The sequence below is a fragment of the Sinohyriopsis cumingii genome, unplaced genomic scaffold (genome assembly GCF_028554795.1).
Source record: "Sinohyriopsis cumingii isolate HCF-2022 unplaced genomic scaffold, ASM2855479v2 utg000229l, whole genome shotgun sequence".
Lineage (NCBI taxonomy): Eukaryota > Metazoa > Mollusca > Bivalvia > Unionida > Unionidae > Sinohyriopsis > Sinohyriopsis cumingii.
The window spans coordinates 4,297,472-4,321,209 of NW_028315879.1; the positions used below are offsets into that span (position 1 = coordinate 4,297,472).

Consider the following 23,738-nt stretch of genomic DNA (forward strand, 5'->3'; position numbering starts at 1 on the left):
CAAGCGAGGCAGCTGTTAGTACCATTTTTGTAAGTCTTTGGTCTGACTCGGCCGTGGATCGAACCCACGACCTCTCGCATCCGCGGCGGACGCTCTAACCATTAGGCCACCGGAACGGTCGATATATATATATATATATATATATATATATATATATATATATATATATATATATATATATATATATATATAGTTAGATAGAAGGAGAGACAGACACATAGGCAGAGACAGAGAGACAGAGAGATACAAAAAAAGCCGGTAAACAAGACCAGAACCTACTTACACAAATACATAAATATAAATCCCGGTAACTGGAAAACTATTTCAATAACACAACAATGTGCATCACGGTAAGGGAGACTTTCTCACAAAAACCGCATCATGGTAAAGGAGATTGAAGCAATCTTTCACAAATATACACATGCACATCCCGCTAAGGTATAATTCAACATTCTCTCACAAGCACACACACATTTTACAGTTAATGAGACTGGAACACCCTCTTACAAAAGCACAGATACATATCCCGGTAATGGAGATTGGAACACTCAAATCAAATTACATACATACACAAATCGGTAAGGGAGACTGAAACACTTTCAGAAAGACACACTTACACGTCACGGTTAAGTGGGCTATATGAAGTAAATAAACCGAACAAAAGCAAGAGTTCTTTTATTTGCAACTCATTCGAAAAATGTGTACAATGCAGACAAATCTATATACATGGAGAGCCTGCTATTCTTTTAAGCCCACTAATATGATTGCGAAATAGTTTGTGAATCATGTGGAAGAGTCTAACCGAAAAAGTTTTTTTTTTTTTTTTTACAGGAAGAAACAAAATGGAAAATTCGAAACGGACACGAATATCTATATTATCTTAAATTTTGAGAAAATCAGCATACTGCAAACCAAATTTGTAAATATTAGACACACACTTGCCAAGTTACTATATACATATTGCTTTTCATCTCTGTACAGATTATCATGTTATATAATTATGCGAAACTTAGGTACAATATATCGTTTTGTATGAATCTTGTCCAATATAGAGCGTTGTATAAATCTTGTCCAATATATTGTGTTTGTCTGAATCTTGCCTAGAATATCGTGTTTGTATGAATCTTGTCCAATATATCGTGTTTGTCTGAATCTTGTCCAATATATCGTGTTCGTATGAATCTTGTCCAATATATCGTGTTTGTTTGAATCGTGTCCAATATATCATGTTGGTATTAACCGTGTCCAATATATCGTGTTGTTTTATTCATTGTGTCAAATATATCGTGTTTGTCTGAATCTTGCCTAGAATATCGTGCTTGTTCGACTTTGTCAAATATTTCTTATTTGTATGAATCAGTCCAGAAAGACATTACTCACAACCATCTAAATTTCTCCAATAAAGTAGAGGGGAATGTATATTTCATGTAAAAAATACGCCAATAAAGTACATGAGATCGTTTTGTTTTGTAGCTAAATTACTCCAAAAGAGCAGATGGTATCATTTATATGTTTAGGTAAAAATACGCCAATAGAATAAATGGGATCATTTATTTTTTAAGTACAATAATGAGATAGAGTATATAGGATCGTATACGGTCTACGTAAATTACTCCAATAAAGTACATGGGGTAATTTTGCTTAGGTAATGTACTCCAATAAAGTATGTGGAATCAATTACTTTTTACGTAAATTACTCTAATAGGGTACATGGGATCATCTATTTTTAGGTAGATTAATTCACATGTAATGCTGACTTACTCATCTCAGTGTTAATAAATATGACAAAGATCAACTTTTTCGGAGTTTGCAAAAGGCTTACAAAGTTTTTAGAGCGAGAGAGAATTCTTGACATTCACGTTTCCTCAGAAATACAACATAGTCTTTATTTGAACATCATCAGACTGAAAAATAAAAAGTAATACTGATCACACACTACACTTTTCCGAATGAAACATGCTTCAAAATAACGTCGTCATAAATATTCACAAATAGCAATTTTTGTAAAGAAAAAGGGCGTGACAGATGCCATTAGAATAGTTTATTATCCTGGTTATAATAAATTATAATCATGCATTATGATGCAAAAATTACATTAGCTTAACTTGTGAGACCCATATTAGTTTATTTTTACCCAAAACTTCTTAGAAGATAATATTGCCAATTAGTGTGCAATAGTGATGGAAAAAATCCTTATTTGAATGATATGATAATGACACAGTTTCATTCACAAGAAACGTTGTTTTGTTTGTTTGTTTGTAGTGTATTTTTGCAACATTACTGATAAATAATTTGATATACTTCACTGGGGCATGCTGGCGTCCATGATAACCCTGAATTAGGGATGATATTGGATGGTGATTGACAACGGCTAATTCATGAGTATACTGATCTCAAATCCATCTTAACTTGAGACGATATTTAACTAGTAATGTAAAATATAGGACCCTAGAAGTTGCATTTAAACTTTTAAGAAAGCCTTTTGCATAGCGTGGCGACATATCACTTTTGCTTATTATCCCAAAGCTTTCCATTACTGAAATGGGGATTGGGTGGGAGGAATTTAGTGAAACTCTCCGTCTATTTGTCCGTCCGTCTGCCAATAACTCTTTTCCCCACTAAAAACCGTTTGGTGAACATTCGCCAAACATTGTGCATAATAGATTCATATGATAGTCATATCCGAGCGGAAAATAATATGGGGGTGGGGACCTCCGCATGAGGGGTTAAAAGTTTATTATTGTATGGCGTGTCTTCCCAAACCTGAGACATGATGTTTTAGAACACGAATACTTATCCTATGTACATAAAAAAAATTGTTTTGTTCGTGATCTCTGAATCAGTGCGTGTGTGTGTGTGTGTGTGAGAGAGAGAGAGAGAGAGAGAGAGAGAATTGGGTAGGTGCGTGAAGAATATGCAATAAATAAGCTTGGAAATTAGACATGACGAGACATATAAATACTGTACTAGACTTTGATCACGATGTTGAGCAGTCTTAAGAGGATACCTTGGTAGAATTGATTACACTGGACAACAAATTTTTACAAAAGTCATGTTACTGAAATAAAATTAGTCAATTCTTATCAATTTTTATGTGCTGAACACGAATATGACAGTCAAATTGCAAAATTGGCTCTAGTTTTTTTGTAATCTGCAAGAAATTAATGTTTACATAATGAAATGCATTCCAATAGTAAAAGGTCAACTGTAATAGCCTACCTATAAAAAATCAAGTCATTGACTACATCTTAGATTTCTTCGCCTGTCTCTTGTACAGCTGTTCGGGAGCATCTCTGAGGAGTGTCCAGCAGTAGTCAGCCAGCATTGTAGTGGACCATTTTCCCTGGTATCTTTGTTCCATTGTTGCGATATCTTGATGAAAACGTTCGCCGTGTTCATCACTAACAATACCACAGTTGCTAGGAAAGAAATCCAAATGGGAATGGAGGAAGTGAATCTTTAGAGACATATTGCAGCCAAGTTTCTTATACTTCATCAACATGTCTTCTACTAGTTCCTTATAGTTTTCTGCCCTAACATTTCCGAGGAAGTTTGTAGAAACTAGGCGAAAAGCATTCCATGCTTGTTTCGCGTCACCTTCCAGCAAGTTGTTGAACCGGTCATCTTTGAAAAGCTCTCGAATCTGAGGACCCACAAAAACTCCCTCTTTAATCTTTGCTTCGCTGAGTCGAGGGAATTTTTCATGCAGGTATCGGAATGCTGGCAAAGTCCGGTCAATGGCTTTCACGAAGTTCTTCATCAAACCTAGTTTGATGTAAAGGGGTGGTAGCAAGATTTTCTGAGCCTCAACCAGAGCTGGGTGTTGGATATTCTTCTCTCCAATGGCTACATTCTGCCTGTGAGTCCATTCCTTCCTCATGTAGTGCATTTCCCTTGTTCGGCTATCCCACTCGCATAAGAAACACATGTATTTTGTATATCCTTGCTGCAGTCCCATTAAAAGGGCAACTACCTTCAAATCATCACAGAGGTGCCAGCTGTACTTGTTATACTCAATGGAATTCAGTAGCTGCCTTAAGTTATCGTATGTCTCTTTCATGTGGACAGCATACGCTACTGGAATAGATGGAAGAATGTTTCCATTGTGCAAAAGCACAGCCTTGAGACTCAGTTTCGAAGAGTCCACAAATAGTCTCCATTCTTGTGGGTCATGAGCGATTTTTAAAGCATTCATGAGGCCCTCAATATCGGAACAGAATATCAGATTACTTTCCTTTCTGAAGAAAGGCTCCAATTGCTGGTGGCGCTTTCGATATGCAGTAATTGTGACATCTTCTTCTAGAAGATTCCATTGTTGGAGTCTTGATCCTAGCAATTCTGCCTTGTTCTTTGATAAGTCCAAATCACGAATCAGGTCATTTAGTTCTTCCTGTGTTATTCTGTGTGGGGTTGATGATGCACCACAGTGAAAATCTGGATCACTGCATGCTGATGGACCAGGAGAAGAACAGGTCGACTCACCTTTGTCTTCGTCAGATGAATCAAGAGAATATTCTGCTGGAGGTTCTGGAATAGGAAGTCCCTCACCATGTGGAACTGGTCTCAATGCAGACGGAATGTTTGGGTAGACTATTCTCGACTTCTTTCGCTTCGTTATTCCGCCGGAAAGAGGAGGAACCAAGCAGAAGTAACAGTCATTTAGGTGGTTGCTTGGCTCTCTCCACACCATTGGGACTGCAAACGGCATTGATGACCTTTTGCAATTCAACCACTGTGAAAGCTGTGTTGTACATGTAGCACAGCATATATGCAGAGCCCAAGGCTTGTCTTGGTCACCAACCTTGCATCCGAAGTAAAGATGATATGCCTTCTTCACTTGAGAATTGATACTTTTCTTCTGGTTGGCAAATGTCACTTCCCCACAAATATAGCAAAAATTGTCCGCGGTATTAACACACTTTCGAGGCATTACTGTTCTTTATTGTACGTAAATGGATAAAATAATAAGTTTTATGTAACAGTAGCTTGAACTGTCTCGCACAACGTCTAAAATATTTTAAATGCTGAACCTATCTGATTGGGCTTTATATAGTACACTGCTTACGTCAGCTTCAGCAGCCGCCTGGCATTAGTATAATAGGCCTACACATGTATAGTACACTGCTGACGTCAACTTACTTCAGCAGCCGCATGGCATTAGTATTGCATTGCATCAGAAAATGATGCAATCAACTGTGGATGATGTGAGCATGATGGTATTATGCAATGTTACATCATTATTCCGGATGTTGCTGCAGTCCTACTGGAGAAATTTACACAGTGAAACATAGAAAATGAGGTATATGAATATCTTCAAAACGAGAGCCAATACAAATTTTTCACGGTTATATTCGTGTTCGGCACACCAAAATACTACAGATTAGGGCCTTTTCAAGTCAGTAATGATTTCACTGTTGACCAGTGTTATAGAAGTATTGTTATGGAGTTTTGAAAATGGAAATGTTCTTATCACCGTTAAAGTTTTGATTCCAAATAGAAACTTAAATGGTAAACACTGAATAATAAAATGGTTCAAATCATGACTTGGCTCAGCCATTGCTTAATATAATAATCTTGCAAGCCTTTGTGTATTATACCAACCTAATAAATACTTACTTTTTAGAAAAGTCTTTCTCCTGCCAGAATTCGAAACCTTGAAAAATTAAAATTGCAAATTATTACTCAGTTTCTTATAATCACAAGTAAATTTTATTACAATCATAGGCTAAACTAACTTCTGATACAACAACTACCATGACATCATCATGTTCTTCTGTTTTTTCTTCTTTTCGTGATTTAAGTACACGCAATAGTGGTAGTTGTGGTAGTTTATACAATTTAGATGTATACATACATCCATATATATATATATATATATATATATATATATATATATATATATATATATATATATATATATATATATATATATATATATATATATATATATATATATATATATATATATATATATATAACGCTCATATGGTGAATTATAATAGACTAATTTTAAAGTTCATTCTACTTTTGACATGGATTAATTAGACACTTGTGTAAACTATCCACACATTACGGCCCAATGTACATAGTACAATAATTATATTTATAAGCGAACCTTTTACAAATAGAACCAGAGATAAATCAAAATAGTACTCTATTTATCAGAAGGCATACAAGAGTGAAGAGAGACTTGTAATTGCATCACATTTTCATAGACATGCAAGAGTAAAGAGAGAGAGAGAGAGAGAGAGAGAGAGAGAGAGAGAGAGAGTTGTAATTGGATCGCATTTTCGCAGACATGCAAGAGTGAAAAAAGAGAGAGTTGTAGTTGTTGTTGTAGGGTTTAACGCGATTGTTTCAGCACACGATAGGCTATACATGGCAGCCAGTATTAATGGTGGAGGAAGAACCCGGGAAAACCCCGAAAAGAACCACCGACAGACGAGATGCAACTGGCTAGCTTTCTCACATACCCACATTCGCTGAATCCGAGACTCGAACCCACGCATACAGAGGTGAGATGGCAGTGATCCGTAACGGAGAGCGCCGTAGACCACTCGGCCACTCCGGGCCCCGAGAGAGATTTGTAATTGCAGCACATTTTCATGGACATGCAAGAGTTAAGAGGGTTTTATCTGCAGTGAAGTTTCACAGATACAAGAGTGAAAAGAGTGTTACACATGCAGTACATTTTCATAGATGTAAAAGAGTGAGGAGAGAGTTAGACAGCAGTAAATTGTAGTAGACATACAAGAAAGAAGAGAGTTATAAATGCGGTATATTTTCATAAACGTGCAAGATTAAATGAGACTGAGAGTCAATGTTATAGTTTATTTTCAAAGAAATACGAGCGATATATATATATATATATATATATATATATATATATATATATATATATATATATATATATATATATAGAGAGAGAGAGAGAGAGAGAGAGAGAGAGAGAGAGAGAGAGATTTTCATTACATCTTCATAGACATGCAATAGTGAAGAGAGAGTTTTACTTACATTATAAATTCATATTTGCTTTGATTTTTATTGTAACCATAATAGCTTGGTACAAATTATGAACTTTGGAATTCACTTATGCAAGGAGGCGGGGGCAGCACGTTTCGCATTTTCGCGGATTTTGTCACTGCTACTAACCATGAACTTATAATCCGAAATTATGATTCCCCCCCCCCTTTTTTTCTATAAGATATATGTCCAAGAAAATAAGGTTAATGTCCAATGATAATATTGTTTTAGACATTTTGCAGAACCGCGAAAAGTGACGCTAACAGCAAGTATTCACAATACAATGATTCCATTACCTTTCCCTATCGAATGTCTTTCTACGTACAGTCTATTGAAGCATAACGAAGCTGTAACTTTGTTTTGGCAAAACTATAAAAAGTGACAACGATAAAAAATAAGTCAAAATTGCATGAGGTATAAAGATCTCCGAAAGACTTTTATAAAAGACTAAGGCATCCTTACCTTCGTAAGAAGGAAGCTGTTTCGGTGGTGGTGGCGGCGGTGGTGGTGATTGGGGGGTTGGTAAAATTGTAGGCATTTTCCGAGGTTCTTTTGCTGTTTAAAGAAATGAAAAAAAAAGCTTTTCCCACTCTTTTCTAGTACTTATTTTGTTTAATTATACGAACCAGAGATTTTATCTTGTACACATTGATGTCTGAGACCATCCTGAATTTCTTTAGTTCATTGGTATTAGTACGACTTAGTTGTATTATGAAATTAAAGCCATCTGTCATTAGTAGTTTTTTGCACATAAACTGTTGTTCTTGTCAGAATATAGTTCTCCTTAATTCTACAATTTCCATAAATTAAACGATTCTAAGCCGTTTTACTGAGTAATCAGAATTTCCTATTCATCACAGAATTATATTATTTTGATTATATTTAATCCGTGTGATAAATGCTTCTTTGTTTTTATATTCATGATTTAGTTTTAATATGGAAATCAAAGGCAAAAGTTAATCAATATACAAAAATAAATCTATATTTATTTATCAGCAATGATAATATGAAGAAAACTTCTTTTAACGAACTGAGTGTTGATTCTAATACATAATTCACAAAACAGGGTGCGTTCTTTGTTTTTTGTCATTATTGGAATAAAACATTCGGTTTCTTTGCTAAATTTATCAGAAATCAAATTAATTTAAAGGACGTCTACCAATATTATTGACAGATGTGGCAACCATTTTTCCATATGTAAGGGAGTGGAAAACAAAAAACAAAAACAAAACACAACACTGTAAAAATAACAATAAATAAAAACGACAATCTCTCTGAATCAAACAAAATCATATTAAAAAAGTCGAATGTTGAGAGGGGTGAAAAATTATCCATTTGTAATCAACTTTAAGGATGGCGAATTTTAGATTATCCTCAAAACATTTACGTTTCACAGGTAATCGTTTCTACAGGTGTTTTGATATGCATTATGCCTATGTTTAGCAGCAGCTTGACTCTCTCTTTCATGATTATTTGAGGTTATTAGTTTTCCTAATCAGTTCCATGAATAGAGACAAGTAATACTAAAAATGGCCATGAAATCAGACAGTATTTTTAACAAAACAACAGTGGAAGCTTTCACTATACACGTCTGTTCAAGAGTTCTTTTAACAATCTTTGTCATGATTATCTGTTACCTTTCTATACATAGAAAGACCGCTCCAGTGGCCTAAGTTGTTAGAGCGTCCGCCTAGGATGCAGGAGGTCGCGGGTCCGAACCCACGCAGAATCATACCAAAGAGTTTTAAATATGGTATGAGTAGCTGACTCGCTTGGTGCTCAACATTAAGAGGTTAGTGTTAAGACTGTTCAGGATAATGTGTCTGGGTGCGACGTAATGATACATGTCTACGGCATTATGCCCCAGTGCAAAACATCATTATAAATTGCCACACTGCCGGCATCGTACCAATATGAATGAACAATTGTTAAAGCTATGTTAAAAATCTCAATCACACACATACACACACACTATAAATAAATGAAGATAAACTTTTTAACATTTACAGTTGCTTAATGACAATAAATTACCATTTAAAAAATATATTATTCAAATTAATTCTAATTGTTTCAGTGATTGTAAAATCCTACGTAGTCTATTGCGAGAGATGATTAATTAGGCCTTACGTGGCGGGCTCGGTGGTCTTCTTTGGATGATTTTACGTTTTACAACTTTCTCTCCCTTCTGGCAGCTACAATGGAAAACAAACATTTTGTATATCTGGTACGTACAACTATCTACCATTTAGGTTATCTCTCTACTTATTTATAGTTTATTAAATGAACTGTTTAAGTCTACTGCTCTGTGTATTTGATTTAATTGTATCTGATTTAATATATATTTATTTCAACTTAATTACTGTTTGTCGGTTTTATTTTATTTTTTATTTTTCATTACATGCTTTTGTAATATAAATTTATTCACTACAGATGATACTTTCTCCAGAAAATAGTTTGACCGTGACTGTTAAATTTAGTAAACACCAGGTGTTGACCTAGATCCTGACCTTGAGTCAAAATTAGATGCGAACCACGTAAATAAGTTCTACTTTTATTTTAAAATGATTGGTTCTTGTCAAGGTCATGATGGGACTACGTGATTTAAGATGTAAACACTTCTTTTATTTCTTCGAGTAAAATGATTGGTTTTCGTCAGGGTCACACTGGGTGTACGTGATTTTTAACAAGTAAATAATTTTGACGAAGTTCCTGAACATGATCACGTGATCACCCTTTTGTGTTTTAGAATACGATATAACTTTTGTTTTGGAGAAATAATGAGAATTGGGCTTTTTCTTTACACTGGAAGATGTATGTTCTGCTGTTTGGAGTTATTTAAAAAACTTGGATTCAAAAGGATTAATACTTTATTTTCCTGGAAAATACGTGTGCTCATATGAAATTCTTGAACAAAGACAGCTTTTATAAATATAAAAATCATTCGGATTTCCAACACCGGAGTGATACTTCTTGTTTCTACACGGAACTGTACACTTCAACACTACAGGTTACAGAATATGTCTTCGTCTTCCATCTTGGATTCTTTGTCGGGACTCGAACTTGAAATCATTAGAACATTTTGTTATTAGGACTTCTAAAATTTTATTCGTTGATTATTCTTGGATTTGATTCCTAAGACCGCAAGTTCATATTTTAATCATTTTTACCCAAAAAATTTATAGGGAAATAAATTATTATATTTTTAAAAGCTTGTTGTTTTCACTCTTTCTTGTGTTACTGTTTATTCCAGCTTAAACGTGAAACATAAGACTACACTAACCCTGTGTTACCCTTTATTGAAAATTGCGCTTTCTCTTATTTTCTATAAAACTTTCAATTATGATGAAACGTTTATACAACCGCCAGATTCAGATCTCGTAAAAATGTACAGAGCCAAAGTTTTGATAAATACTCTTCAACATAAAAATTTGGATCTATCTTAAAGTGAAAAATTGTTTAATATGACACTATATAATAAATTGTATAACATGAAACTAGATGAGAGTAATCGTCTGTACGTGGCGTAGAAGATGGATTTTCGACATGGACATTTTGCAAATAAAAGTACATTGTTCGACGTTATGGCACAGATTACAGCATATATATATATATATATATATATATATATATATATATATATATATATATATATATATATATATATATATATATATAAAATCTATGTTTCGGTTGGGACCAAGACAAGGAAATCACAGTCAAGGGGTTATTTTATTTGTCTCCCCACGATGCTTGCCCAGTCTTGGTGAGACATATAATATAACTCCGCGACTGGGATTTCCTTGTCTCGGTCCAAACCCCAACGTAGTTTATTTTTCTGACTCAATATTTTCCTTTAAAGTAAAAATAATTCTTCATTAGTGTTCACGTCCAATGTTTACATGCGGCGCATGAATATCAATATATTAACGAGAGCTGTACTGTAGTGCTACTTAGTACAAGATGTAACGAAGAGTAACATCTTGCTACACTTTCAAGTTCACGGATTCTTTGAAAATTTATTTTTCTGTCCTGGAAATATGGCAAGTGCTACAGTGAAATTTTCTCATGGATTAAAGTGTTGACGGATAAATAATTCCTTCTGGCTGGTAAGTGCATTATTTATCATTAAATAGTGTAGGTATATTTTTGATTCAACCGGGGCACAATGGAGATGCTTAACAAAATTAGAATAAAGCATGTTTTATATAACACTTTTCTGGCTGTTACTAAGTTTTCCGTGGTTTAAGAGAGCTGGGAGGCTATGAAGTGTATAGGTCTATAGTCTGTGTGCATGGATCAGTGTTTTCTGTCATAGTTCATTTCACACAGCATTCAGAATTTTATCCTATTTGTAGCACAGCCATTTTTCAGGTCAGCGTCATTAAATGTATCTAACAGTATATGATTTGTTTCGTAGGAAGTATTTAAAACTAGTTATGTAGCTTTAGCTACATTTAATGACGCTGAACTGAAAATGTATTCAGCTAGGCCTGCATATAGGATAAAATTGACCATGCTGTGTGGAACGAACTGGCATAATACCAGAAAGCTCGACATCGTATGCGTTTGTGTCTTTTTGTCTCTTTCGAATGTTTTTATGGTGTGTTCTCAAAGATGGATTTACCATAAGTTACTATGGTTTGGTTATATATTTGTTGCTGTTGTTGTTTTTGCTTGATGTTAGTACAACTACGTCAAGCACAACAGAAGACAACAAGGGTTTCTTTTTTATAAGTAATTCTGAGCGCGTGGACACTTTGACTGAGACGGCTGGTCTGAGATGACTAGACTGACATAAGAAAATAAAGGTTAGCAAAACAGCTAGATTTCTCTGTCGCATGGGTGATATATATATATATATATATATATATATATATATATATATATATATATATATATATATATATATATATATACTTATTATGTACTGAATTGATACATTTTCTGACTTTGGCTTAATTCAAAACAAATGATGAAGCAACAAAAGCCACAAAAGCACACACACAAAAACACAAAAAAGTGGAAATCATGTTTGATTCAGCAAGAACTATATACTGTGCCAATACCGGTATGTAATAAACTAGTAATATAAATATAGCACTGACAGACAGAAAGACAGAGATTATACCTTTTAAATTTGGGACACCCCTCTCTGTTAATCTGACAAGCAAGCCAGAGCATAACAATGACGATAATAAGCAAAACCAGGGCACACAGCACAATCCACGCAATATTACGCCCATCTTCAAAGAAAGTTCGATAACGATCTGTCGTTGTGGTAGTGGCAACTGTTGTGGTTTGTGCGATTTTTACGATTACCGTTGCTGTTGACGTCAACCCTCCGCCGTCGGTTGCTATTGCTTTGAATAACACCGAGTTTCCAATTCCAATCGGATTAACAGAAGAGCTCACATACAGCTTCCCAGTTGTACCATCAATACCGAAGTACGCCGACGCAAGTGACGACTGATCAAGGCTATAAGAAACGGTCCCATAGGTTCCAAGGTCATTGTCAGTGGCCGTCACACTGCCGATGGACGTGCTGATTATTGCGTCGTATGACGCGAAGAAGGTGTAGGAACTTGGAACGAAGATAGGTGTGTTATCATTTATGTTGTCTAAAAAGGAAAACAATTTTCAGATTAAAGAAAGGAAGCTACAGCAACCATTTGCAGGGAATCATGAGGTAGAGATTACCATGGCACACTTTGGTAAAGACCGTTAAGAAAGGTATTTTACAAACATCAGGCCAGGTAAAAGTGCTGTCAGTTTGTATGATTCAAAATATGCTATCTTAATCTTCATATTCATGACGAAAACGTTGTTGCATCTGTCATAAGTGGCCATAATATAGCATGTTATTGAAAATTCAGTCCTTCTCATCACGTTTTCAGCGATGTTTAAAGGCTTCTAGGAATTCCATATCACTCGCTAATCTTTGAATTAATGCAAAAGTCTGACAAAAATTGCTTTTTAGGACATAATTTTAGAACATTATTCAGACGTCTAATATGTAACCGTGCTGCGAATCTGAACTATTGATGGCACGATTATGTGTTGACGGATAAATGATTCCTTCTGGCTGGTAAGTGCCATCGATCGAGGTTGTTTTGTTTTACGTCGTTGAAATGGAAGGTCACCTCACGGTCACGCGTATTTAAAACTGATATTTTTTAAACGTAAAGTGTCCTGCTTCTGTGCGTTATAGTACGGATGATTTTTAAAATTGTTGGGTAAAATACTAAACTTGATGAGCAGCCTTTTCTGATCTCGATGATTACAATTAAAAACATACAAAGTAACAACAAAACACTATACAAAAAGATCGCAAGAGTATATGTATCGCGGATATTTTATAACTAGTCGTAATGCAAAATCCACACGGTTTGTACTGTACTAACCCCGCTCCCTGTTTTCCGACCTCGATTTGCCTCCCAAAAAGTCCCACCACCACCACCATTACCTTGACTTAATGGACTTAGCCCAGAATACGTATCATATAGTGTGCTATCTCTTGCTGTAACTGCATATATAAGGTATGGTGAAAACAAGTTAAAAAATGCCACTGTATTAATGGGTGCCTTTTTGCTGTCTCATAGTTACCCCCTATCCCAATTTCAATGGTAATTCAGGAAGGGGTCCAAACAATATACCTAAATTACAGATTTGACAGCAGTTAAGGTTGAGATGGAGTTACAGACGGAAGGACGGACAGATTGCTAAAAGTCAGGTGATAAAAATATTTTATTTTGTCTTCTTCCAGCATCAAAAGAAATTAATAATGACATTTTTCATGAAGACACATAATGATCGTCTTTGTGACTTACTTAAAGTAATCGACAAAGTTGCAGTTGCTGTTAATCCGCCGCTGTCGGTCACCTTGACTGTACATGTAACCGTTGTCGGCAGAGTCCCAAGGTCATAATCGTAATCAGACGCCAAGGTCAAACGTCCTGTAGCAGACGACATACTGAACAGACCAGTATTCGTACCACAATCATTACTGAATGATTTAGTGTCCCCTGCATCGGGGTCCGTAACGCCATATCCAGGATCAGGTAAAATTGTCCCACTCTGTAATAATAATAATAATAATACTTTTGGGAATGTCGCTATCAAAAGAGGCAGATTCAAAGCAATGTCATTTGTCTTAAATCTGTAAACGTAAAAGTACTGAGACCGCATAAAACAGGATAGCAGCCAAGGAGGACCACAAAGACCAAAACCTCTGGTTTATAATAGAATTAGAAACTGTAGGCATAACGAGTCAACAGGAGGTTTCCTAGTTAATACAGAAAGGCCATTCAAGGCTGATATCAAAAGATCAAAAGACATGCGGGGCTCTGGGATTTTAACATCTAAACTGACCAAACAGGGTCGGATTTAGACACGGTAAGGTCCTAAGCTATGGTAAGCTGTAGGGACCCTATTTGGTAAGTGTTAACCGAAAAAAAGGATGTGAACAAAATTCTGAAATATTGAGAGGCCCCTTCAAAACGTGAGGTCATAAGCTGTAAGCGTGTTTAGCTTATGCCTAAATCCGGTCATGTGACCAAGTAATACAGAACAATAGCTTAGATATAGTACTGGTTGACAAGGAAAGGGATACAACCTAGAAATCATAAAACATTGATCTTATGTCCAGGGCTAAGTTTTCACTATCAACCATTCAGAAATGCTCTGTCAAACGTAAGGTTATTTTTGATTGGTCGAAACAATATTTAAAGCTCAAACTTAAAAATTTTATGATTTGCACATGTTCCCATACTCACAAAACTGTCTGAGTGTGAGGAAATATAATCATCATTTTTCCATCTTTACGGCCGTGAGTTTAACATCTTTGCTGGCTAAATGGTTACGTAGATCTATGACAGTCGGCTAAAGGCTTTTGCGAGACAAACAGCAAATGACCGGCTATGTGTTTATTTAGTAATTAGATGGCTGAGTCTGCTAGTCACTTCAACGGATTTAAGCTCTTTGTGTCGCTAAGAAGGACATATTTCTGCGCTAACAGTTACAAGTGAGAAGATCTGTGCCCAAGCACCGCTGTGTTGATTTGCGAAAATAGGAATTTAGTAGATTGTTAATTATATCGTATAGCTAATTATTAGGACATGGAACGTATATAGTATAGTTATTGGAGACTATTACATCATCGTTTACAGTTGAATCAATTTGAAAATTAAATTAGAATGTGTGGATTTGTATTTATCAGTATGCAAACTAAGCGTGAAGTGAAGTAGACAGAGTAGATTTGCATGCAAATGTATTTACGTATGTATGTGTATGATTCGTAGGACACATGCAATGTGAACGATTACCGCAGCAACGGTAGATTGCTGCGTCAGAAGAAAACATTTAGACGGTGTGTGCGTGCGTTACGGAATGTAAGACAAGACGAGTATGAAATAAGTAGACGTTAGTGTGTGAAAAGGGCCTGGTAAAGTTTTCACCATTTGTCTGATGAGAACCCCGTGAGAGAGTGGTAGATAACGAAGATTAGTATTAGGAGAACAGGATTTACGTTCCTTATATGTTCTACAGGAAGCTCCCAGTGTGTACGTAAAAGACGGCACTGACTTCCAAGAGAGGGAATGAGAAGGTACAAGAATTGGTACAGAATGGCTCAGAAGGAAAGAGTACAAGAAGTAGCACAGGAAGGGTGCAGGAGGAAGGAGAAATAGCACAAGAAGCGGAACAGGAAGAGTTCAGGAGGGAAGAAGAAGGGAGAATAGAAGAAGAGAGAAAAGAATGCAGACGAGTACAAAGGACTACTCAATGAAATGATATTCTCTTACTTTATGACGTTAGCTTTCATTGATGAAATAAAGAAAAAACATTTGTTAAGAGGCTAACAAATGTATTAATTTATGAATGAAGTGGAACTGGAAGATTTATATCCAGAAAGTACTTGAATAGTTTTATTAATTATATTTACCTTGAGTTGTTCGTGTACTTAGACGGTCGGCATTACTGACTTGGGGGCTCGTAAGTCATTCAACCATTCTGTCGTATTAGTCCTTGAGAATAGTAATGTTCGGGCATTGTTCATGCGAGCCGCACAAAAGGACATTTTTGTTCTAGTAATAAAAGTTTATATTTCACCACAATGTAACCATCAAGAGAGCATCGAAAACCGGGGATGTCTTCGATGCAAATATTATAAACAACAACGCTACCACCCAATTATGTGACTATGTACTTTCTCAGCACAGATCCAAATAAAGACCCACACAAGCAGGGCAATGTCACAGAACAATTTTGGGAGATATTTTTTTTTTATCCACGATCGAATCGTTGTCGCCAAAGGGACAACAACCTAGCACGGTAGCTACTTCAGACCCACCTATGATCATCGTCACGAGCTCATACCATTCGGATGACTTCTGTTTTACGCGGTATTTCAAAATAAATTCATTCAGCTGTTGGTGCGACTCTATTACTGCTATTTTAATGATGCTGAAAAAAAGAAGAAATGCCGGAAAATTGCTACATCACCGACATCATACTGCAGAATCCCGAGGCACTTGACGAGGCCACATCCACCGTCTTAGCAATAACACAGATATCTCCTTAGAACTCAGTGCTTAAAATTATCGGCGTCGCTCGCACGCAAATATTATTCACAGCAGTACAGCGAAAAAAAAAAACTATCCGAGCACGGCATCGTCAAAATCAGGAAGACTCCAACCTCGTTTGGAATCATTCTGCTTCGTGTATGAGCAGCGCCTACTTTAAAAATTTGTTAAAATTATCACAATCCTCAGAATAGAGAGAACATATTGGAGACACGGTACTTCACCCACATAATCTTTGAAAACGGAAAGGATCTCGAGTACGCCTTCATTAACGCTTACCTTCTCAATATCGACATCGTTGTTAATCTGACTCTCACCAAAGTCATAGGACGTGGGCCTGAGAAAGTGTTGCTCACAGCACAACAGCAAAAAGAATTTTACGACCAGGGAACGTTGCACATTACCGATGCTAAGGACACAGCACTTTTCGTATCAGTAAGGATCAACTTTACGAACTGATTCACACCACCACCGTGTAATCCAAATCAGAAATCGGGGGCGGGGCTTGGGCGGCGGTAATCGGGGTACAGGGGCGCCTGAGTTGGCACCAAACCGCTATTTTCACTTCACCTACATATAACCTGCTAAAACCGGTATTATTACACACTGTGGGGTGGAGTTCACTCAGCGGCACAGGGACAACAGGTGTAGTCCGAAAAGAGGGGTGCCATTTCTAGCACATAAGGGGTGTTATCATAACAGGGGTACACCTTATAAAAATAAACCTCTTTATGATAAGGTGTCATGTGTTGTGCTAGAACCGGCATAGTTACATACTATTCTCATTACCTCTCCTTTAATTAATTGCCGTATAATGCACCATTTTGTTGACACTGGTTTTACTCTTGATGCAATTTTTCATCTTTGAGCTTGTTACGGTGGAGGGGGGAGGGGCAACGGCGCTGATAAGGAAAATAATTTAAAAATATAAAAAAACATGTATGGTCCATAATTTGTACTTACGGCAGCCTCGTTTGCTGATATTGAATAAATAGCCTGATTAAAAGATGGGCTTTCGTTCTCGTTTACAACTTGAATTGATAAAATCTTTGAGTCCGTAGAAGAGCCATCACTAACTGTAATGGTGAAGTCGAACGTCGTCGTAGCGAGTGTCTCATAGTTTAATAAAGTACCCGATGTAGAGATCTGGCCGGCTGTAAAAGATAAAAAGGACACATACACCAGTAAAAGAAAACTGTAAAACTTAACACGATATTTGGATTTTTAATTCTGCATTAAACTTAAAAATTACAGACACTCTAAAGACATTGCTGAGACGGGTCTCTTCAAGGAATAATGCTATAATGTTATGTGCGTTAGAAAAAATTGGAAAGGAAACAAAACTGAATGAACACGTAACACGCAGATGTCATCAGTGAAATAAATCGAAATACAGAGGGACAGACACTGACTTTCATTTTACAACTTATTAGAACATATTTCTTTATTTCAGCATTTCTAGCACTCTTTCTTTTCTTCTCAATTTTTCATTTATTCTTCGTGTTTCTTTAAATATCTTAATTGATTTTTCATTTGTCGTTACCTGAACCTTATCAGTACTAATATGAAAAGCGTGTCAGTGATTTTTAAGGACTCGTGCCTAATCTCGCGTTGTCTCATTTCTAACAATAATATTCGTTCAAAGTGCTAGAACACGAACAGTTTATGATTGCATCTGCATCTCATTCTGATGTTAAAAGAGAGTTCTTTATATTTCAGACTCTTTTTTTTTTTGACCATATCCTCTACCAAACACACATGGGGCAATAACATACTTGATCCATTAATGGAAAAGTAGTTCATTCCCGATCCCGGAGATGACGTCATAGTGTATGTGTGGGTATCACCAACATTCGAATCAGTCACACTCACTTGGTATACGGAGGTTGACAAAGCTGTATTTTCAAATACGGGCAAAGCCGAGCCCAGTGGAAGATTGTTAATGCTCACCGCTCCATTTATATCTGAACAATAAAAAGGAAGGAGTGTCTATATTAATCATTCGCAACAGTGGTTGTTTCTTAATTGTTGTTGGTGCTTTTTTATTATTTCACGAATAATTTCCGCAGAAAAGAGAAAGAATCGTTGATAACAAATATAAACAAATGTAAAGAAAATGTAGAATAACGAAACATGTAACTCTTGTGATAGCATAGCATTCGCTTTGCTCCTAAAAGGTTCTTGGTTCGTTTATCCTTTCTGGCATGTGCAATAGTAAACTCGTGCTTATTCAAAGAAAGCGGATACCTGCAGCTTCTCTTATTTACAGAGAGGACAACAAAATAATGTGAATTAGTTTAAAAAAATAGACATTTTTATTTTTTATATTGATTTAAAATTAGGTTATGGAAGATTTTAACACCAAGTAATACAAAAATGATCCCATATTCTAGACACTTGTTGAGCAAGAAATTCAGGCTGGAGCCTAAAGTAGTTTTAAACGCGGTATTTTGCTAACGTAGGCCCTTACTCTAGACTGATGTCAACCTCATAGATGCACGCTCCATAAGCCATCTGTATAATGCGGAAGTGGGAGAATTTTAAAATCGTAAAGCTCTTTTCAATCTCACAGATGTAAACTCCATAACAAATCTGCATAGCATGGAAGGGTGTTGGGTTAAATTGTGCTCCAAACATTTTTGAGAATACAGGTTCAGGTCTGGAGGTTATAAAACATTGAGCGTGAATTCGAAACTGAATTTTGGCTCTCAGCTGGTCAAATCTAAAAAGACTTATGAATGTTTTTTTAACTCTCGTCAATTAATGACAGCTAATTTATAATTTATTGTTATAATTTCCAAACTGATTATCGGACTCAAAGGTTTATGTCAGTCAGCCCGAGACTGGTTTGCGTTTAAGAGTTTCTTTCGGGCGAAAATGACTATTTTTGCCAGCCAATCGCAAATGACTTGACTTTGGAAAAGTAAGTTTTGAAAATGTATAACAGCGAAAACTCAAGCTCAGATTATAATCATCGGACCAGAATGCAAACCAATAATTCAAGTTTGAAGCTGAGAGGCAATGTATGTTACCTGTTATATCAATAGTTAATGTCTTCGAACCAACTAGAGTCCTTCCGTCGTACACCCACACGCTTACGTCGTATCCTACAGTGGTCAGGCCACGAAGGCTTTGTGTCACCTGAATCACCCCGGCTATGGGTATAAAAATGATAACCATATTAAGAATTTAAATGTTATTCATATATGTAATTAATGACTGAAGTAAGACAATTTGATTAATTAATTTAATTAACTCCGAAAGCAGCAGTCTTAGTGTGAAAATTATTTTAATGGCCTTTAAAAAGAATGCCATTGCAGCATCCACAACTAATACGGCTTCAGTTGAGAGAATTAACCATTCCTTAGCACTTCTCAGCAGTATAAATCCAAGACTACTTTGATGGGAGAAAATACATGTACATAATATTTCTGAAAAGGCACGCACAAACACATGCTGACTAAAACTATATCACGGTTATTTAATTTGCTGTAGAGACCTCTGACTTTTCTTTTCATACTCAGGCTTCATACTTCGTACTCACGACTTTAGCCTGGCTAAAATCTGTCTGAGGTACCTCTGACTTTAAGATCTTTTTAAAAGAAAAACATTCAGACTTCAGAATTCAAACTCCTAGCTTCAGTCTCACAATGAAGAATCGAAGGAATTTCAGAGATCAAACGTTATACTTCAGACGTGTATGTGCTTCAGACTTCAGAAGATTATGAAAACGCTGCAATGTCTTCACACTCTAGGCTCTAATATCTCAGGTACTAATTCCGAAGTCTATCCAGTGTTTATCTGCAAATCTGAATTGTTAACGTCCGAAGCCCTAAGACTGAGCTCTGAAATATAAAGTCCATGAGTTTCGTGCAACCTTAAAGACTAGAGTCTTCACTCTGAAACAATAGTTCCGGGATCTAACTAACGAACTTCAAAGTTTAAACGTCGAAATATCAAATCAATCCTGGGATTTCATACAGGTCTAAAGTCTGTCGTCCAAAGTATTGAAACTGAAGGCAGACGTCCTTCCAAAGGTTTATGAAAATTATGAAGTCTGGAATCTCAAGACTGAAGCCTTATATCCATGTTACATGCAATAAAAAGAGGAAAATGGAAAAGCAGAAGTGACTACATGTCTACATTATCACGATAATCTCGAATACATGCGAAGTACACATAATGCAACCATTCTGCCGGCGTTCAATAAGCATTTCAGCGCAAATCCAGGCTCATCTCTACCACCACTACCACCCGTACTACCGCTCCTCCCGATAGTGTTGCAATGTTGCAATGTAAATACTTACAATCCAATATCGTAAACGGACAAGAAGCTGGCGAACACGTCATATTGTAATACAGTTGGTCGTTCTCAGCGTCGGTCGAGGTAACTGTATACACAACGGATCCAGTCGTAGATGCGGTGGATAATGTCTTTTGAGCTAACGAAAAAGAGATAAGAACATATTCCATTACACTCATACCGGCGGTGTAAGGTTTTGGGTATTTATTTATTGTTAAAGTTTACGATAGTCGCTAAAAAAGTGTACGATGTCTACCACGCGTCAGATATATTGTACAATATAAGTATAGCTCATATCTTTCTACTAAAAAGGAGTTAACATTTTAAACTTTGACGAGTTGAGGCCGAGCTCATGAGCAAACACTAATCTAATTCAGGGAGGTGATAACTAATTTAAATTGAAGTTTGTTCGCGCCAATAAAATACAAGAAACGTGTCTCAAAATACTTGATTAGAACAGCTGTTATGGAGTAAAAGACATTAATTAACCACTACTGAATAAGAAAAGTACTTGCATATTCCTATACAGATATTTTCGATCTCGAGATATTTATATCCTTCATACATTGTTTAATTACGCATTGCACGTATGACAGGGTGTGATTTTCTTATCTCGTGTCACTACTCACCAAAATGACCACTTAAGCCGCTTCCAGCATATTAGCATATCGAAAGCCTTCCTCGGGTGTGGATTACATTACATGATGTTATATATGCAATTAGGTTAAATTAATTTACTATTAGACAAAATCTAAGATAAAGGGGCCTAAGACGAGTGTTCATTTTGGTATGAACATTTCTGAAATGAATCCGATAATAAAATACGCCACGATCTTCTGGCAGCAGTGACAAATTAAATAGCAAAATATGTAACGATTTGCTGGCAGCAGATGGCAGGAACAAAATAAATACATATTCCACGATCTGCTGGCAGCTGCTGGTAAATGCCATTATTTAACAAGTTTTATCATTTTACCGTGAGAAGAAGACGTATTTAAGATTCTTTTTAAAGCTTATTTTCAATAATTTTATGGGACTCGCTGACAGTTTGATGTGACATTGCTAAGTGTTTTGTCGCGGAATATAGGATTTGTTTATAAATAAAAGCGTAATAAAGGAGATAGATTAGTTTGCAAAAAACTCTTTTGCTATGTCCACAACATTTATGTTGCACAAAGTCCAGTCATCAAAACTTATATCGACCTCTCTCTGTATCCTGTACACAATCATATCTTCAGAACATGAGGCGATAGGACATCGAATTATACTTAGGTTAACATGTTGGAGGCGATTTGCCCTCAGACGGGAATGGTAATCTCAAAATTGTACATAGGTTTAAAATGTGAATGGCATAATAACCTCAATATTGATAGCTATACCTGTATAAAAGGTTAATGATTTATAGCATCAAACAGGAAATTAACATTATGTAGGTTTGAGGCCATAGCACCTCCCGTATGTAAGTCTATGGAGGATGAGCAATATATATATATATATATATATATATATATATATATATATATATATATATATATATATATATATATATATATATATATGTATATATACAGAGACACACACAGAGTCAACCTGGAATGATAATGACAAAATTATATCTACAATCTAAACATATAACATATGCAATCCAACACCCTCTTTTAGATAACAATCCAAACACACAACATATATTGTCCAGCGACTGAACTTTATTACTATCCAACATACTGCATATACAATCCTGTAATGAACTTTTGATCACCACCTAAACACACACATACACACATACAATCCTACTAAAAAGAGTAGAAAGCATATATACACTTTCACACCAACATACTAGCACACACACGGATAGACAGTGTTTATAGACACACTGTGATACCCTTACATACAAACATAATATCACATAGTGTGATGGTGTGATTTAGCTCTTTAACGTAACTTTAATGATTTCAATCATATCGTTACGAGGTCTGCAATGTGGCAATTTATAGTGATATCTAGCATCGAAGCATCACCAGCAGACACGTAGCGTAATTTTCCACCCAGTCACATTATCATGACACCAGGTCAGCCAATATTAACAATAACCTATTAATGCTGAGCGCCAAGCGAGGTAGCTGCTCGTACCATTCTTTAAAATCACTGGCATGACTCGGCCGGGATTCGAACCCGAGGCTTTCCGCATCTGAGGCGGACGTTCTAACCTTTTGTCAATATCACATAGAATAGAGAAGGTTTAAAAGTTTTTTTTCAGTTTTACATGTCAACAACATAGACATACACAAACATAGAAAATACATAACACATTAAACTCAAATTCTGTTTGTAAATAGGATTATTATCTCACTTTTCTAGTGATCTTGGTGGTTCTGAAAAGGTCACTTTGTTTTTGCTACTCCTCGAATTTGTTATATCTCTCTGGTTTGCCACCGCAGGTTGCACATTGCTTACGCCAAGATGTTTTTGTGGAGACCACCAGCTTCAAAGTAGATTCTTTGATCTCCTTCTCTTGCTCCAGTATCCAGCCCGGATAACCCTCTCTTCGGATTGTTTCGTGGATCTTCATCCATTTTTATTTGAGGCGCTGGTGTCGCACCTCTCCCTTCGGCTGCTCCCTTACCCATCTGTCTTTCGGCGCCGTTGCTTTTAACATCTTCGTCCACCGTCTCTGTGACAAACTTCTTGGCTGTTGTGAGTGACGTCAGTTCCCAGCGAATATGAATTTGATATGGGCAACAGTCCATTTCATATATTTGGTTTAGGAGGTACTCCACCCTCTCCGTCAAAATGATGGCTTTCCTTAAAGTTCCTACTTTACAAATTTGAACGAT

General features: G+C 36.2%; 1 protein-coding gene across 1 annotated transcript in view; it reads right to left on the reverse strand.

Moving 5' to 3' along the window:
* Positions 1–659: 659 nt before the first annotated feature.
* LOC149774465 (cadherin-23-like) overlaps positions 660–23,738 on the reverse strand; it is a 106,218-nt gene continuing 83,139 nt past the window's right edge. The window contains exons 10-19 of the mRNA XM_089945123.1: positions 20,909–21,043; positions 19,634–19,756; positions 18,377–18,565; positions 17,565–17,755; positions 13,851–14,097; positions 12,152–12,641; positions 9,151–9,215; positions 7,486–7,578; positions 5,617–5,653; positions 660–1,904 (exon numbers count right to left, since the gene is read on the reverse strand). Of these exons, the coding sequence (XP_089801249.1) occupies positions 1,886–1,904; positions 5,617–5,653; positions 7,486–7,578; positions 9,151–9,215; positions 12,152–12,641; positions 13,851–14,097; positions 17,565–17,755; positions 18,377–18,565; positions 19,634–19,756; positions 20,909–21,043 (1,589 nt within the window). The 3' untranslated portion in view covers positions 660–1,885. The remainder of the gene's footprint in view (positions 1,905–5,616; positions 5,654–7,485; positions 7,579–9,150; positions 9,216–12,151; positions 12,642–13,850; positions 14,098–17,564; positions 17,756–18,376; positions 18,566–19,633; positions 19,757–20,908; positions 21,044–23,738) is intronic.